The sequence below is a fragment of the Eschscholzia californica genome, unplaced genomic scaffold, assembly GCF_041429995.1.
Source record: "Eschscholzia californica isolate CP2 unplaced genomic scaffold, dmEscCali1.0.p SCAF_6, whole genome shotgun sequence".
Taxonomy (NCBI): Eukaryota; Viridiplantae; Streptophyta; class Magnoliopsida; order Ranunculales; family Papaveraceae; genus Eschscholzia; species Eschscholzia californica.
The window spans coordinates 41,722,016-41,739,925 of NW_028238483.1; the positions used below are offsets into that span (position 1 = coordinate 41,722,016).

At 37.3% G+C, this 17,910-nt stretch overlaps 2 protein-coding genes across 25 annotated transcripts; both read right to left on the minus strand.

Annotated features, from left to right (window-relative positions):
• Window positions 1-1,213: 1,213 nt before the first annotated feature.
• Window positions 1,214-2,945, minus strand: LOC147535053 (uncharacterized). Its single transcript, XM_086649143.1, has 2 exons — window positions 2,903-2,945; window positions 1,214-2,166 (listed from the first exon to the last, which is right to left on the minus strand). Exon 2 carries the CDS (start codon window positions 2,144-2,146, stop codon window positions 1,235-1,237), a length of 912 nt encoding a protein of 303 aa, XP_086505269.1. The 5' UTR covers window positions 2,147-2,166; window positions 2,903-2,945; the 3' UTR covers window positions 1,214-1,234.
• A 504-nt stretch (window positions 2,946-3,449) lies between these two features.
• Window positions 3,450-17,554, minus strand: LOC147535054 (tubulin-folding cofactor D-like). 24 transcript variants are annotated; one of them, XR_015227547.1, is made up of 20 exons: window positions 17,072-17,285; window positions 16,897-16,969; window positions 16,156-16,462; window positions 14,378-14,925; window positions 13,637-13,739; window positions 12,566-12,742; window positions 11,607-11,786; window positions 10,794-10,910; window positions 10,499-10,603; window positions 9,913-10,083; window positions 9,607-9,822; window positions 8,890-9,088; window positions 7,784-7,989; window positions 7,476-7,700; window positions 6,843-7,382; window positions 6,481-6,750; window positions 5,836-5,880; window positions 4,758-5,242; window positions 4,112-4,441; window positions 3,450-3,863 (listed from the first exon to the last, which is right to left on the minus strand). XR_015227547.1 is itself a non-coding variant. In XM_086647477.1 (20 exons), exons 3-19 carry the CDS (start codon window positions 16,396-16,398, stop codon window positions 4,148-4,150), a joined length of 3,825 nt encoding a protein of 1,274 aa, XP_086503603.1. In that variant the 5' UTR covers window positions 16,399-16,462; window positions 16,897-16,969; window positions 17,072-17,333; the 3' UTR covers window positions 3,450-3,863; window positions 4,112-4,147. The 24 variants fall into 24 exon arrangements, 13 of the variants coding, with proteins under 13 accessions (XP_086503603.1, XP_086503609.1, XP_086503608.1 ...); XR_015227553.1 differs by having other exon boundaries at window positions 4,758-4,943; window positions 6,481-6,766; window positions 17,072-17,232; XM_086647477.1 differs by having other exon boundaries at window positions 4,758-4,943; window positions 17,072-17,333.
• Between the last annotated feature and the right edge of the window lie 356 nt (window positions 17,555-17,910).

Below are 17,910 nucleotides of genomic sequence, written 5' to 3' on the forward strand. Positions count from 1 at the left end.
GGAGTGTGGAAGGCTGGTCCGCACCATCCTATAACAAACTATGATTTATTTAACGGAATGAAGTAGAAATCGAAAGCCCATCAACTATGAAGAAACTGGAGGAAGAAGGAGAAATCAGGGCAGGAAGGGGCACTCCGGCGCTTATCTCATTTAGGTACGACCACGAGTTGCAATTTTGCTAAGCGCCTAGGCCCTGCATCTCAATAGCCCATCTCCTTTTCGGGCGCTTATCTCATTTAGGTACGACCACGAGTTGCAATTTTGCTAGGCGCCTAGGCCCTGCATCTCAATAGCCCATCTCCTTTTCGGGCGCGAATTGCAATTTTGCTAGGTGCCTAGACCCTGCATCTCAATAGCCCATCTCTTTTTCTTCAAAGTACTACAGTAATAATCTTAATTTACCCTTGGACCCAGGAGGATACAATATAATGGATATGAATCTTCTCCTTTGTCGCCCATGTTTTGTTACTCAGCTCCCAGCTCATTTTTTGTCGCTTACTTTTGCCTTTGGTTATTGAATTGATTAACCTTTTATCTGAACTCCTTAACATTTTCACTTCCACCCTTATTCGAAATTCAATCGCGATTCTTTGTTAGCTTCATTTGGTATTTATACCCATACTATGACAACGATCTCAACTACCAGGTGTCCCTTTCATCAAAAAAAAAAACTACCAGGTGTCCGACTCTTTTCTTTTCTTGAATTATCTAATCATATACTTTCATCAACTACTTTTTTGAGTATACATGCAAGAAAGTACAAAACCAAAGAACTTGATATTTGTTGTAGCACTTCCATACTATTTTTCCCAGTGATTATTGCTTTTACAAGCAACTACAGTTATTACAACTCAAAACAGAAGAATTGAAAAATTCCCAAGAAAAAACAGTATCCAGGATATATCTAGAGCCACCTCCAGCACTAAAAAAAATGTTGGATCTTAGCTAGAATAAATGAATTCAAACCCTAATCAAAATCCCAATGTTTTTCTTTGCAGAGAAAGCGCTACAAAATTGTTGAAATTCTGATTTCTACCAAAGATTAAGCAAGGGATCTCAACATTCCCTGTGAATTCCAAGCATTTTCTACTGGAATTTATTTAATCCTAGTTAATCCATTTTAAGCAATGGATGGCCGAAGCGCTCGAAAATACCACAACTGAAGGTTACAGAGATTATAAATTATACATCGAGTAAGACTAACCCAAGAGAATGGCTGAGACGTGAAAAGACGTCAATATGTTCCTCTCCAGGCGTTCCATTTGAGCTTTAACTGAAACCATAACGGAGAAACACCCAAAACCCCTCTTGTCAACCTTGGATCAAACACATCAAAATGCACTTTTCGTAGTGAATCTAACATAACTTCAGCAGGGATAGAAGGAAGCAACACAGGAAGAGCCTCGGAAGGTACAATTTTAGCCAACTCTCGAGCCTTTTGCAAATGAACATTAGCAACAGAAGCCATCTCAAAAACTGCATTTGGTAAACCATCACGGTTATCCATCCGGATATGCGTTTGGCCTCCTTCTCTCACTAACAACCCGTGTTTCGATGCTACTTCAACTGGTATATATGGAATCTGAGGATTACGATTAAAATGGTAAGGTAGAGATCTAACAAGTAAAAGAATACCACTTGCTTTCCCAATATGTGAGGCTGCATGATCAGCTGATGTTGACCTTATTCCTCCGGCTTGAAGTGTCATATACAAGATGGTGGATACTGTGTCTTCTGCATATTTTTCGAGTTCTTCGATTGTTTCGGGAATGTCATTTACCTCTCCTCTTGCGTCGTTAATCCGAGCTTCAACGGATCTCTTTAGCCAACTTTTGCTGATTTTGTGTTCGACGATTATAGATGAGAGAGCCTGAGCTGTGGGATGTTCGATTTTCTTGTGAGAGAAGATTTTGTCAATGGCTTCTTGCCACCAAAGGAGACGCATAAGACCAATTCTTGGATCAGAAGCAACATCCATTGCTTTGGCGGTTTCTACATTGAAAGCACGGAGAGCAAATGCAGCTTTCCGCATATGAGGGGCGAGTTGGAGGAGACAAAGGTAATGGTGGTAATCGTAGGTTCGTACTTGTTGTACACAGTGAGAAAAAGCTGCTCGGATTCCACTCGATGTCGAAACGCCATTCATCAAATTCTATTTGGTTCTTTCTGATATACAAAATAAGGAAAGAATAAAACCAATGTCTCCTATATCTGAAAGAATTTATTGTATAACGGCAGAATCCACAACATGAATAATAAGAATATATTGAAGAGCCGAGACCCTGATGACGAATCTGACTCCCATGAAATCAAAAGAACCCAAAAAATTGTAAATTTGAATGAATATATCGTAGAAGAAGACTACACAAATAGCGACTAGGTTTTCTCAGAGAGAGACCGAAAATCTCTAACCCCTAAGCTAATGGTCCCATCCTAACTCCTGAACATAAGAGAATACCAGTGAAGGATGAATATGAGAGTTCAACCAATACTACAGTTTCCCAAATCTCATGCTCTAATATCTGTATCGAGATCGATTAGTGCATAACTTCCAGTAATTCAAGCTATGATATTCTGAAAACTCAACCCCATTTGAAATTTGAACCGCCCAATTGAGGCGGATTGGGTTGATTCATATTACACATTTTAGGTCAATAATGTGAAACAAATTTTAAGACAAACCAATAAAATACCAGGGAAATGCATAAACAAGAATAAGCTAATTCCTCATTCAAAAATTTAATTGGATTTTGACAAACACAATTTAGTATTTTCAATTAACTAAAATGATTAGAAACCCTAGAAATCATAGATCAGAATTAGTGTATTGAATATAAGAATATTAAATGAAGGGCATTTCAATAGAGAATTCTAGAAAGAACTAGATTGATTGAAATCTCACCTGTTTAAAACGACGATGAGTTGCCGGAGAAATGATAAATCGGGGAGTTCACTTTCAAGACCTAAACTTTGAGTTTTGAGATTCAGTGTTAAATTGTATCGTTATCGTCATATTTTTTTGTAAAAGGTCCTTCATGAGTTAGAAATTATGAAATACATCGTAATTTGCTCATCTTTACTAATAGCACCCCCTAACTTACTTGAATACCGGAAGATTTGAAACTTGGTTGTCTATAAAGCAAGTGTTTTCGATCGGAAAGAAAGAAAGAAGAACTAGAATTCGTTAGTCAGATTCGCTTTTACCCTTCTGCTAATCTAAGGAGAACAAACTTATGATGATTATGTGTTTGAATTGGTATCTCTTGACCGATATGTCATCCCAACTTGTGACAATCGGGTTTCTGTTTAGATTTCTAGTCCATTCCTTGAACAAAAACTTTATTTGTATCACTCTTTTGATACATGTAAAACCTTAAATGGATCATTTGTAAAAATATTGTAACTATTTACTACATTAGAATTGGATATCTCGTTACGCGTACTTCTTCGATGAAAATTAAATTGAATCATTTCGAACAAATATTGAAAAAGTAATCCGTTTGCTATCTTCATATATTTACCCTTTAGTTGCTAAAATAAATAAAAGAACAGAAAAAAAACACTTCTGAAGCAACAAGTCAATAATTTAGCCATAACATTTGATGTTTTTTTCCTGGTTCTATCTAAGACAACTGGCTGAACATAGATGCTCTTTTGGCCATAATAACAGTTATAACACAAGAGGATTACAAATAAACTGACAATGACAACCAAAACAAGAAACATCGACAGCCCATGGATCATCACTACGAGCAACCTCAGTTCTTGCCCACCTGATCAACATTTGTCTTTCCGAAATCCGAAACCTGGAAAACTCTTCAAACCAGTTATTTCTGACTCTCCATATTCTATATGTTATTTCCCTGCAAAAATGAAGCTTTTGAGGAACATTCTTCGATTGCTGCTCAAGAAATGATCCTAATTTTAGTACAAAAGCGATCTTATATTTTTGGAAAGGATAAAACAAGTGTTCATACATGTGTAAATGATGTGTAAGGACATGTTTTGGACACAGAATAAAGTATATAAATAGCACAACTTTAATAACAAAAGAGAGTCATAAATATAAAAATCGGGAATATGACCGATTTTCATTTTAGTGGAAACTTACAGAGGGAATTGGGTGGAGATGAGATATTTCTGCAGCTTAGAATCCTGTTGAATCAACTAATGAAGAGTAAGATGCATTTTCATCAACCGTGGATCTCTTCTTGCCGTCACTGTCTCTAGTCGAATCTTTATTGGTAGTACTGCAAAGTGATCCCATTTCTAAACCTGCTATTTCGAATAGTTTTAACTTTTGATGCTTTGTTTCTTCTATATCACCTTCCCAGCAAGTTTCACAAACGATTTCGACAGCCTTTTCCATTTTGTCCTCCGTCAGAAGATCCCCATTTTGCAGAAGCACGAGGTAAACCTGGTCGGCGCAAGCCTTCCGTATCTGAAGCAAATCATGATGGAGAAACTGCGGTTAGTATCTCAAGGAGAAATCAGTCACTCGGGAGTCACTTAGGAATACTAAATTTATACATGATGGCTGAGAACTCTGCTGAGTCACACAGGAGATACTCGGCCAGGCTAGGCCCGGGGGCAGGGCGCTAAATATAAGCCACAACTACTTAGGCATCCGAGAAATATTACGCAATGATAAATAGAAAAGATTGCAAAGGTACCTAGTGTCTAATATAAAATTGATATTGTTTTTTTTTTTCGGAAGAGTATTGAAATCATAATATGTTGTCAGGTAATCGACAAACCTTCGGGTATCGGTGGCTGAGAAAATTAAGAAGCTGTGAGAAGGCCCGGTATTTGATCTGGTCTGAAACCGAAGCTATATATCCAAAAATAGAAATGCCTGTGTATAATTTGGAGAAGTCCTTCGAGTTTTTCAACTCAACAAGCAAGGAATTCAAGACACCAGCACAGAAGTCACATGTGTAGTCCTGTTTTCCATTTAAGGCAATATTATTAGAGTCAATCAGATTAATACTTGCAAAAATGATGAATCATAGAACTAATACTTAGAAGTGAAAAATAAAGAGAAGAAAAGGATAGTCAATTTGCTTAGCTTTAGACCCGTCCACAGGTACTTCTAATACACCTGTGGGGTAGGCTCAGCCGCTCAGACACATTCAGTAGACCATGTACATGTGTCATAAATCTTTACTGACATTGACATTGGATCTGTCCTTTTTTGACTGGACCAAAAGGAACTTGCCTTGCGTAACTTATTAGGGGCATCCTGAAAGCTTTCAAGTTGAAATATGGTTTCCAAATTACATTCTGAATAAGGGAATTCAGCCAAAGGATATAATTAGGCATTCATTCATGCAAAAAGCTCTCAGCTTGACTGTGGACATAGTAAACACATGGGTAGAAACCAGTGCAGGACTCTTTGATTTCAAATTTTTAACCCAAATGAACATAGGCTCATGTCATGAATAAGCACGCACAAATTTTGATACAAGATTAAAGAAATAAACAAGCCAAAGAGGGGAGCTCCCTTCAACTGTTTGTTCTCTCACTGGTACGTACTAAAACAAGGAGGCATGAATTACTGTAAGTGAATGTCCATATATATATAAGAAATAAATGCTACAATTACATTAAACCAAAGATGTTCAAGTTCAAGGTTATCAATCAACTGTCTCCTAAAACATTAGGGAATATGAAATGCAGAGAAACTATATACAATACAAATTAATCTTTTAAACGTAAAAGATAAAAAGAAATAAAGGAAAAGCAAATCGGAAGACAAGGAGCATTATACAACCAAAGGTTAACAAATTCAATTATTAGGCATGGTGGAAAGTAGGAGTCAATCAGTCAACTGACCTTCATGTTCAAGAAAAACATTTTGCTGAAGAGAATCTCAATGACCTGAAGAAAAGTTAATATCAGAGTTCAGTTCCAAATACAACTGTAGGAGAATAATAATGAAGTTGTGTGGCATCAAAACTGTACTCTTATAATTAGGCTCACTAATGGCTCAAATGAGCAGCAACCATCACCCTGTCACGTGTTTTTGTAATAGCTTAAACCTCCATTTATGTATTCATGAAGATGATCCAAGGGACTACCGAGTCGATAATCGCGGGAAATCGGGTCAGTGGGCAGCCTCCTACCGATTTTATGGGCGATTTTGCTGGCCTATTTGTCGATTTCTACAACATATATTTGCTCTGTGGTGCAATAAGATGATTGATTAGTGTTAACCAATCGTGCGCTCATAATACAACAAGTGGGTATAGAGTTGCTTTCTTCTAAGACTAAGACTTCTGTCATAAGTTTTTCTGGGGACCCATGTAGCCCTCCCGCCCCACACGACCAGTCCAATTGAGGAAATAGAGTGGTAGTGAGGCCATAAGTTTACTATTTTAACTTGCACAGATAGTCTTTTGTAAATGTTAACTTATCTCTTAGGAAATGATGCAAGTATATTCAGACCCATCAAGGGCGAGGGCATTAAAAGTAGCTTACCCTCAAAGTGGGGATAATCACCCTGTCACATTTTTTGTACTCTTGCAGAACCCAAAGAAGGTCAGTGCTGAGTATGTACTCTCCGGACTTTCTCATATCTTGCTCTCTGGATGCGGAATGTTGAAGATACTCTAATAAAGCTGCAAGCGACGCCTTTCTCAATGAATCTTGCAAACCCCCAACAGAGATTACTAAACCAGAGACCACATATTTGCTGTAACAACTAAACTGAAGTAATTGTACAAAACGTTGAAATGAGAAAGTAGACACCTGCAAAAAAGAAGCACTAACGAGGTTTCTGTAAGAAGAAAACAGAAAGATTAAATGAAAAAGCTCACCCAACAATATAAAAGTACACTCACTGCCCATTCTGCTTCTACTTGACTTGGAACAATTTCTTCTAGTTTTTCTCTATAAGGTATGCATGGTATAAAATAGTTGCTATTATATAAAACTCTTTGGAGAATCCTCGCGGCTACTTCTCTTAATTTATCCATCTTCTCGACGGATTGCTTTATTATGCCACCAACTAACCTCGTTGCATGGCTTACACCAAAAAGTATGTGCTTTTGGTCATCTTGTTCCGTGCAACAAGCAACTTCTGTTGTCTTTCTTGGAAAACCAATTGACTGTTTCTTGCAAAGTATATAAGTACATCGTTCAAGGCCATCCATTGCAGCTTCACGTACCCAAGAACCCACATCACCTCTGTTGTCTACAGAATAGTCATCAAGAGCCTTAAACAAAGTTTGCATCACTTCGTTACTAAGTAGAAGATACAGAGATGTCTCCTCAGAACCGAAAAAGGAACTTTTGTTTTCCGCTGCTACTGTTTCACAGACTGATATAAGACCACGGACCGCATTGACACGGGCTTCAGCATCCCGGTCATCAGGGTTATCCTGCAGTGAGAAGCTAGATTAGCAAATCACAATCCGTTATGTCAAAAGATGGAGATAAGTAACAATGTCATTAAACGAAATATTGGTATATACCTCAATCGCGCAAGAAGAACAAAGTTTTAGTAACACATCCCTCCATCTTTTAGCCAAAAAGTCAAACGGCAAAACACCAACTGCCAATGCTGATCCTCGTCTTACAGCAACGTTGGGATCATCTAAGAGCTTTAGATACTTTGAGGTTATATCAGTGGCACCTCCATCATCTTTGTTAATAAAGTATGATGTAACGAAGTGCTGTAATGCTTCAACAGCGGAATTCTGTACATAGTCGGAATATGTATTTAGATGCCAGGGTAAGCTAAAAATGACAAGCAACATAATTCTAAAAAAAGAATATGCACCTGAATCTGGGCATTGGGATGTCGCAAATTTTCATTTAGAGTGTCAAGCAGACTTCTCTTAATCTTTTCTGGCAAAGATATATGAGCAATAGAAATGCACTCAATGAAACGTGAAACAGCAGAACGCATAATCTCTCCACCTTTCCCACGATAAAGACGTGCTTTCTCAATAGCAGGAATTACACCAGCAACAGATTTCTGCTTATCTATACCAAGGAGAAAATAGATATAGATTTCACCCATCATGATGCTTCCACTATGTTTTTAGTTTTATTTGATCACTATTATCACTAATATTATTATCATCAATATGAGCTACTTAAGTGTTAACCATAAACAGACTCGGTATCACATTCTAGAATTCCTAAATTTCCTAATCAATTGGATAACTAGGAACATGTGCAGATTAACAACCCTCATTTGGTTGTTGAAAGTGGGAATATTCAAAGGATGTCGAGCTCAGGTGGGTCAAAACATGGACATCTAGATGACGAATAGGATATAGGAACCCCAAAACTTTTACGACGTTGTTCCACTAAGAGGAAAGTCACAGTTACATTCATCAATTTTGTAACGACGGCGTGATATACTAAATCAGTATGATGGGCAGAATAATTTTGGCTACTCGTTCTGGGTAGCCAACTAAGGTAATTGCCGTCAAGCATCAGAAAATCATGCATGAGTCAGCAGATGAAGCCTTGGCCTTGGGTTCAAAACCCTACGGGTCTGAAGAGGAAAAAGAGAGCTTGTACTCTAGCAAGGACATCTTTACCAACTAGAAGCATACAATTAGGTTTGACAGCACCAAAATAATTTCATAGGATTCCCAAAAAATAACCGAGTCACTGACAAGATCAGCCTGAAGGTAACACAACTCCCATGAGAAGCTTAATATCACATGAATGAAGCAAGGAGATGCCTCTGCTGTGGTTTCAAAACCATGTGGATACAATGTGAAAAGGATGTCCTAATATGGACATCAATAGCTACTACAAGCATATAACCCTAGGTGTAACAGCAGTATAACCATAGCACAAACATTCTCGATGGATCATGGAACTCCCCAGCAATACCCCACAAGTCGAGTTTGAAGGTAAAACACATACCAGTGGGAAGCTTAATATCACATGAATGCAGAGCCAAAACAAGTTCTCCAGCGGCTAAAGTAGCACCATGACGCATGCACAAATCAGACGAGAGAGTGCAGGAGATTAGCTTGTCCAGAACGTTGTCAGCAAAATGTCCAGGCTCATATTTTACAAGAGCTGACAGGGCCTTAGCTGCAAGTTCTCTCAAACCCTTCTCCTGAATATGTCAAAACTATTTGAGTTAAACTTAATATAGAATCAAAATATACATTGTAAATCCAAACAGATAATGGAAGGGCTACACCCATAGTTTTTAACTTGCACAGTCATGTTAGAACCATAAAACACCTAGGTTAACGTCATTATCACGTAACAAGGGTTGATCCTAGAGTTAAAAGGTGTAAGTAAACTAAAGGACCTGATAACTACGATAAGAAAATGCATTTATACATTTAAATCTGTATATATTTATAAGTTGTATCCTCGCTTCGGCCTTTTTCACTCATTGTACCTCGAAACCAATGTCAGATGCCCCATGGCGATGTTGGCTACCAACAAAATGCAGTGGGGTTGGATATCAACTATCCACATTGGTGTCAGATATCGACGACCCGCAGCAGTGTTGGATATCAACAACCGGCGGGATGTCGGATACTGATACCCTACATGTGTCCATGTTACATAGGTATACAAATTATAGAACTAAGAAAAATAGTTCGAGAGCTGAAAGTATACCCAATGACAAATTTTGTTGTATAACAGTTCTTCACTAAAAGGAAGAAGATACTCATTATACTGAGCAATTGATACAGCCACACAAATATATGAGTTTACACGCGAGGAGAGAGAAAAATAATCTGCCGTATTCACTATGTCAATTCCATGACGATAACTTCCTTGTCTTCCCACATTTTCCTGAAAAGCAGCCGCAGCTGCTCTTCTGCAGTTAACCTAAGCAACACAGAAGGATTAAGATTTTAAGATCTTTGAGGGAGATTTACCAGAGGGGTAGAGAATCAGTATAAGAGAAAACTTAACCACCTCGCGATCATAACATGCAACAGCCAAAAGGTGCGGGGCAAGCTCTTCCAATATACTTTTCATATCAGAGTGAAAGTATGCACGACCAAATGCCCAACAAACAAATGCAGCAGCATCACGCACGTGAGATCCAACACTATGTGGACCTCTTCGAACATCATAATGTAATGCCTGTAATCAACGCTTCATCATAACTCAGTAGGAAACGCGTGCCACACGCAGCAGATACTAATCCATTTAAAAGAGATCAAAGCAGTAACTTCTAAAAGATTAATGACACAAAATCTTCCAAACGAGAGAGAGAGAGAGAGAGAGAGAGAGAGAGAGAGAGAGAGAGAGAGAGAGAGAGAGAGAGAGAGAGAGAGAGAGAGAGGTTGACGTATCTCCTATATCTATATTTCAAAAGATAAAGTAGCAGCAAAAAAAATACCCTCAAGAGCAAAAGGGAGGGCAGACTGAGCTTTTCTGTGAAACTTACTGGTAGTCAACGTGACAACTTCAGGCAAGTAACAAAAGTTTGGACCGGTTACTTCTCACCTATTTTATCAATGGCGTTAGGTTTCAAGGCTAAGAAAGACTGAAATACCTTTATAATAACAGGAACAACTTTCGGAAGACTAACAGGTAATAGCAATCCTCTCCGAGCCAGTTCAGCCAATGCTAAGCAACCTCCATGCCATGATCCATCTCCCTACATAATCAAAGTACAAAATTAGCGGTTGCCTACTCTATCTAACTGACGAGATGAAGGGCTTGCAGAAATCGGGACGCAGGAGCATTGCGATAAATTTAATTTTCTACAGCAGAAGGACCTACACAACCATTTTTATCGGCCAACCCGACTTACAGAGAAAGAAGAAGAAATGATTACACTAACAAACCTCGCCAGGTGAGAAAAGTTCCAGAACAGATGAGAGGATTTCATCAGCAAGGGCAGATGTCAATCGTGTCGTAGTTCGTCCTATACCTTTTGCTGCTGACCATCGAACAACAGTATCCTGCACTAACAATAACATTTTCTTATTACAAAACCAAGTTCAGATTTTTCAGCAGCGAGAGAGGATATTCAGTATGGACAATTGGACATATTCTAATTGGGCAAGAACCAGTTCTGGAGGGCTCGTAAAGCAGCAACCATTTCTGAATGTTATGAAAAAAATGAGCATATAGATTATTTGTTGGACTGATGCTCCATTGTCTACCTCAGAGTTTGAACTTTGAATTATGGGAGGAAAAGGGGACCCTTAAGTAGTGTCAGTGGCTCAGCCCCCATACCGGTCTTGAATTAATTAACACTATTTTAGTTTAAAAAATTTCAAGCTCAAGACAGGAGCTACTAAAATCTAAATCCAACTGAAAATGTAAACACTGCTGCTAGTGCATATAGAACAAAATACTGGTGTCTATCTTTTTTTCCAAATGCTTCTTTGGTCGTCGAGGGACAAAAAATACATTGCACATGAGAACAAATCCAAGAACTACAATGATTCATTGTCGACCTGATCACTTTGAATAGCAGACAGCATAAACTAATGTTCTTTTACATGATACTAAACAATCTACGTGGAGATCCAAAACTAAGTCCTTCTAATTAGACCGTGTTAATAGAATAGAACAAGGAGAACAGCTGAACAAGTCAACATTTCAAAAGTTAAGAAAGACAAGGAGAACAAGATATCACCCTTCATACATACCGTATCTCTCAATCCTGATAATAATAACTCGATGATATCCTCTAAAATTTCTGGAACATCAATGTCGTCATCTTGCGAAGAACTCGCAACTTCTTCTAAACTACACGAATCTGAACCCAGACCATGACTGCTTTGATCATTTTCCGCTAAATTGTTCCTTCCTAATTTAGTATTTCTGCCCTGTATAGATCAGTAAAATTGACAGTCTTAAGTACCAAACATTAAACCGGTAAACCAGATAGCAATAGTATTCTGTTTGACACCTCCATTTGCAGATGCTCAGAATTAATTTCCTTATTACTAGAAGCAACTTTAAGTTGTGGTACCAGTTTTCTGAAAAAGGAAAACTATGCTTGGCTTCCAAGATTTCAAATATCCTATATCTGTGTCGGTTGCTGTAAATGCTATAGAGAAAAGGAACAAAACTTACAAGATTTGTTTAAGTTTATACAACATAAGAAGTACCAACATTTATATTTCTTGTTTGTCAAACAGTTAAGTCTATATATTATTGTAGCAAAGTGAAAAAGACTATACTACCTTATATTTTTCTGTAAGACTTAATGCACGCCTTTTGCGCATCGAGGCATATACAGGTGATGCTTCACAATTTCGGAGCAAACGTAAAATCAAGCCAAATGTAACATAAAATCAAGATTTCAATGATTTGAATGATTTGAACTCTAGCCAAATGTAACATAAAATCAAGATTTCAAGTATTCAAATGGACTCAATGTATGTAAATTCCTCGTGTAGAGAGCAGAAAAGGTAGTGAATATATGAAACACAAATAAATTTCCTATAAACAAAATGGAGGAAGCACAAGAAAAAGAAGGGAACGTATTATGTATAACATAATTAGTTAAGCATATGACTGAGTACAAGAATCTCTAGAGGAAACGACATTAATGATTTTCAAGCATTAAACGAGACATGAAAAAATTGGAGAATTTTCTAACCACGTAACGCCACGTTGGAGACCGATGTGGGAGGCAAGTAAGCCCAATACGTTGAGTTAATTTCACCAACAATTTACGAAGTAAAGAACTTCGAGAAGCAGTACTTGACTTCATCAAGGCTGAGGTGTCTTGCCAAACAATAGGAACTACATCAAGTAAGCTTTTCCTAGTACCAGTCTGCACAATAAGAAAAAAAAAAAAAAAAAATTAAAGCTCAAAAGTGCAACAGATGCAAGTAGCAACATTAAAAAGCAAAGATCAAGAAGAGGAAACGAAATGTCAAAATTTGCCAGCTATTAGAGTACAAAGCCTGAGCAAGCCAAAAAAATGTTAATGTGATATCTAGTCATGAAGCCATTTTGCTTCTGTCTATTTTGATCAATGAGGTGTAGCTAACTTCGAATCGACCTCTTGAATGTTGATCTAACATAATAACAAATTTATTGTAATGATAAGCAGAACAAACGAAACAGGGATGAACATATATAATGAAGTGACTGCATTTGAATCTTAAAAGGCTTCAACAGGAGGGAGGATCAACTGCCCAACCTCTGAATTTGTTATGTTATGTAATATAATATATGACTGGTTTCATGGTTTATCATGCACGATATGTATCAAATAGCCAATTGTATAATATGTTATGTAAATCATATACCCATATAATAAGGGCGCTCAGCCTCCACCACCACCACAAAAGAAAAACTAATTTTTCCTCCTCCCCCATGGATTTTTGCCCTGGCAATCTTGAGGCGCCTACACTGCCTTCAGGTTTTCCAAACTACCCAAGCGGGTATAGGAAGCGCAAACTAAAGAAAAAAAGAATAGCAACCCAGCGAAACCAAATAATGATCGAAATAGGTCAAATAGCTTCATAGCATATATCAAAAGTCTATATGACTCCAAGAGAGTAAAAGCAGATAAACTCTTAAGAATGCGGCACTTTTCATTTACTTATTTGTTTAATTTTCAGTTGAACTTACTAATCCAGTTAAAGAGTAAAAATTGCTATGCAACGATGTTTATAATGATATAAATGTGAAAATATATGCTGAAAAGCTGAGGTTGAACCTTAAAAATGGCTGCTAGTGCCTCCACAACACCAAGTAATAGGAAACGATCTGCGACATCATCTTCGATGGAAGATAGTACTTCGTGTGTCCATTCAATGAAGCTGGCCAGGAAGAAAAAGAAGAAGAAGATAAGTGCAAATTAAGAAGAATATATCTAGACCATGGTTGAATGTATCGTCATACTGGTCTCTTCAGGTACCTATTCATTACATTACTATCAAACTTTGTACGTAAAAGTAATAAAAACATTAGGCTTGCGAGACAAAAATATGATAATCTGCAGCAAATATCAGATTTAAAAGCCACTTGGATTACCATAACTCAAAACAGACATATTAAATCACATTTTGAACAATCTGAAGAATCCAAATATGAAAGAGGCAAAGTTCAAGGAACCACCACGTAGGCGGACATATTAATTAAACATGATTTAAAGCATTCCACTCATTTTTATTCCAAAGATATTAGATATGTTATTATCAATCATTAATCAATTGATCCACTATATTTCATTGAAAATATTGTGAAATGAGTCTGTCAAAATGTATTGGACTCTTCCATCACAATGTTTGAGCATCGTTGTATCATTATAGCACATGTATCAATTTCCATTCAACATTTTATCAAAATGACATTTGTAACTCTAATTAAGACTGCAAGACAGACACTATATATGTGTGTGTGTGTGTGTGTGTGTGTGTAAAATATTAAAGGGAGTGAATGCACATTTAAGGGAAACCTGGTGAAGGCATTTGGCATATCTGGACGTGTTAAAAGTCTTGAGAGGACCAAGCCAGCTATGCCGCGCATGGGACCAGCACTTGAGAGATAATCTTTTGAGAAAGACAATATCCTAAGCACTAAAGGGGGTGGTTCAAGTCCACCCATTTTGTTATCATTTGCAATACTAGTATCTACAGATGAGATATCAAAAGGAACCAAAACAAGAATAGACAGCCACAAGAGTATGACACATTTAGACTCCATCTCTCCAGTGCTTTCTTGTCGGAGTGATGTCCCTGCAGTTGTATGATGGCACTTCTCCAAAAGAGAAACAGCAAGCTCTAAATCAGAGACTTGATGTGGGAAAAACTTTGTAACAGCCTTGTATCCGCAAACGGTAACCAAAGTGTAAATAATAATGCACAAGGGCTTGACTACTTCAAGAATTTCATCAGACGTCACTCCTAGTTCAATTGTTTTAGAACGAACTATGAACATTAGAGGGGAGATAATAATCTCTAGGTATGGCTCAATCAGCTGGCCCTCTTGTTGATACTTATCCAGCTGCATAACAAATAAAATCGCATTTTAGGATATTGCAAATTGTGGACAAGATCATGCAAAATAAAAAAAAAATAACAAAGGCAGATGTAATACTAATAGATTGAAAGAACCCGTGATTCAAAACCAATCACAAGGGAAGTATCAAAACAGGGTATATGACAGTGCTGCTAAAGCATTATATCCATCAACTTTTCTTTGTTGAAGTTATTTCTAATTTAAAGGAGAAGCCTAATAACGTGATTATGAAGAGGAACCATATGATAACATCGTGAAAAGAGGTATTTAGAAATCAAGTCGTCAAGCCGAAATGATCTAGATAAAAGGATAAGATAATGAAGTAATAAAGTAGAGGTCTCTCAAATGACAATCAGGGACTAAAAGAAATAGGAGTAGTTGATGTGCCTTGAGCGAATGCCAGGACCTGTATCTATAGGTTTTATAGACCACATATCAGAGTCAACATGATAATTTGTTGAGGATAAAGACTTGCTCAGTTGGATCAACCATTACACCTAAAAAAATAGGATCTGCATGATTTTGGTAGTGTCTAAGGTAGCCTTATTAACATTTAGGCATGATTGACAGAATGTGTATATTGTGATAGAGTGCTGCATTTCTGTAACTCAATAGACCCCGAATTCGATCTATGAACTTCTTTAAGATCGTTTGGCTTTGAGATGACATGTCACTTCGAAATGGCAGTACAAAGTCGTTACTCATGGTCTTATAGAATGACGACCAATTTCATAGTTGCACCTGCCGACATTTGTGAACTGGTATGGTATAGGCTTTGGCCAAGGATATCATTTCATCTAGCTAAGTTCTGATTCTTAGTCAGCTATGAAAGCTGCTCAGATAAAGAAGAAAGGAGCTACAATCTCCTACGTTCAATGTTATCTGAAAAGTCCCAACTTTAGAATTTAGATACTTTAGGACTACCAGCAGATGGATGTAATGACTACTATCTAAGTAGGTTATCGTTTTCGTTTTCTTAGTACTAGTTAGTTGCTCCTGGTAGCTGTTTAGTTACCTGAGGTCAGTCTTTCTGTGTTCATGGGGGTTCCAATTTTGAGGGTTCTATTTATGCTTATATAGATTTTGCAGAAAGTAGTCACAATTACTATAATACGGGGAGGAAATTGATTCAAGTTGTGCGAATTATAGTAATTGCTACAATTATAAATTGTCAATGTAGAAACTACATATCAGAGAGAGAATAATAGGGCTTACGATCGACCGGATTTTATTGACGGCAGAGGGATCAACGACGCGTCCATTGGCGACGATATCATCGAGAAGAGATTTGACGAGCTTCCATTCTTGGAGGAAGTATCTCTTTAGAACGAGCTCACAAGAGTCGTGTTCGTCATCTTCTGCTTCGTTTGATCCTATCAACATTTCCATGGTGGCCTTGGTCGTCGTAGTTGCTGTTGTTGTTGTTGTTAGGGTTTCTACTTCTTCTTTCGATGCCATTGATTAGAGATATATGTTGAATGTGTGTTTGTCTAAGTTGATTCAACTTCTGAAGCAGAAATGTCTGTAAAATGAGACGTTGATTAAACTAAACAAATAAATGTGATGAAGCAAACGAAGGATAGAGACCAAAGTTGATTGCTTGAAAAGTTTTGGGGTTAGAGTTTGAGATGATCTGTGTGACGAGAGAGAAAGAGATCTGAAAGTCAAGGGCGGAGCCAGGATTTGTACACAAACCTGGCTAGCCTAAAATTACTATGCAATGTATATGTAATCACAAAATTGTAATTTAAACATCATAATGTATAACAAATAGACTTAATTATGCTAAATTGAAATTGAAAAAAGGATTTTAGAAGTATTTGGACTTTTAATGAATAGAAAAAAGAGAATCATAAGATCAAAGTCAATAACCTAATTACCCAAAAAAAAAATTGATATTGAAATATCAGAAGCTTTAGAAAGAATAAAAAACAAGAGGGAAAACATATCACTTACCTAGATGGTAGATAACAAAGCTTTGTATTCCTTGATTAGTTGATTTTGTTTATTAGTGAGAAGATGAAGAACCCTAAATTTCACTTTTAATTTTAATTTAAACCCTAGTGATTAATTGTTAGAGAAGGTGACAAAGTAAGAGGGAAGAACGAGATGATAGAGAATTAGAGATTACAGAGAGATGATGAACAGGCTTCCTCTTCGATCACGGCTCTCTCTGGGATAAACGAATTCCTCTCTGAAGGTCACCGCTCCTTCTCTCTCGCTCTAGTCGATTTTTCTTCCAAAGCTTTTTCCCTCTCTTTTTTTTTTTTTTTTTTTTTTTTTTTTTGAACTAAAGCTTTTTCCTTTCAGTAAAAAAAAAAAAAAAAAATTGAACCACTGGCTGCAAATACGAAATTAACCCTACCCTCTTGAAAATATAATGGAACTACCCCTGGCTATACGACAGGGATAGTCTACTTGTAGTTCCGCCCTTGCTGAAAGTTGCAGATTTTGAGAGAGAGAAAGAGACTCTGATATGCTAGCGCGAGAGAGCAAGAGCGTGAGGAGAGAGCGCTTTTTTGGAGGGAAAAGTGGTAAAATGGTTTTCCGAGTGTGGCGGAATTTTTTCCATTGGACGAAGAGGAAAATTCCACCACGAGAAATCGGTTCATCCACTTTTAATCACTATTTCCTCGTACATTATGACTTTCTCGGAAAACATTTTCCCATAACTATTTCCACGTAACAAACGGGCTCTTAGAGAGAGAGCTAGTGAAATTGGAGAGGTTGGTCACTCGGGTCGTGAGTTGTATACGATTGAATCAATCTCTTGATTTCTCAAAATTACAAAGTTTGAGTAGACTAGTAGTCTTTTTTTTTGGTTGAGATATAATAGACTAGTAGTCTATTATTAAGGAGTAGATTATTAAAATGTTGGTTTTGTCTCACATATTGAGATTGATTTGAATCCATATGCTTAAAGTATTCAGATATAGGGGGATATTTGTGAGGTGCTTTTGGAGAATATGT

Bases quoted from the DNA above. Each gene is read 5' to 3' on its own strand.
- LOC147535053 (XM_086649143.1), bottom strand. From the start codon at position 2,146: ATGAATGGCGTTTCGACATCGAGTGGAATCCGAGCAGCTTTTTCTCAC.
- LOC147535054 (XM_086647486.1), bottom strand. From the start codon at position 16,398: ATGGCATCGAAAGAAGAAGTAGAAACCCTAACAACAACAACAACAGCA. The intron at 10,084-10,498 runs GTATTTCAGTCT...CGTTGATTACAG, and splicing joins TTGTTCCTGTTATTATAAAG to GCATTACATTATGATGTTCG. The intron at 4,442-4,757 runs GTTTGTCGATTA...GATTTGCTTCAG, and splicing joins TCAGCCACCGATACCCGAAG to ATACGGAAGGCTTGCGCCGA.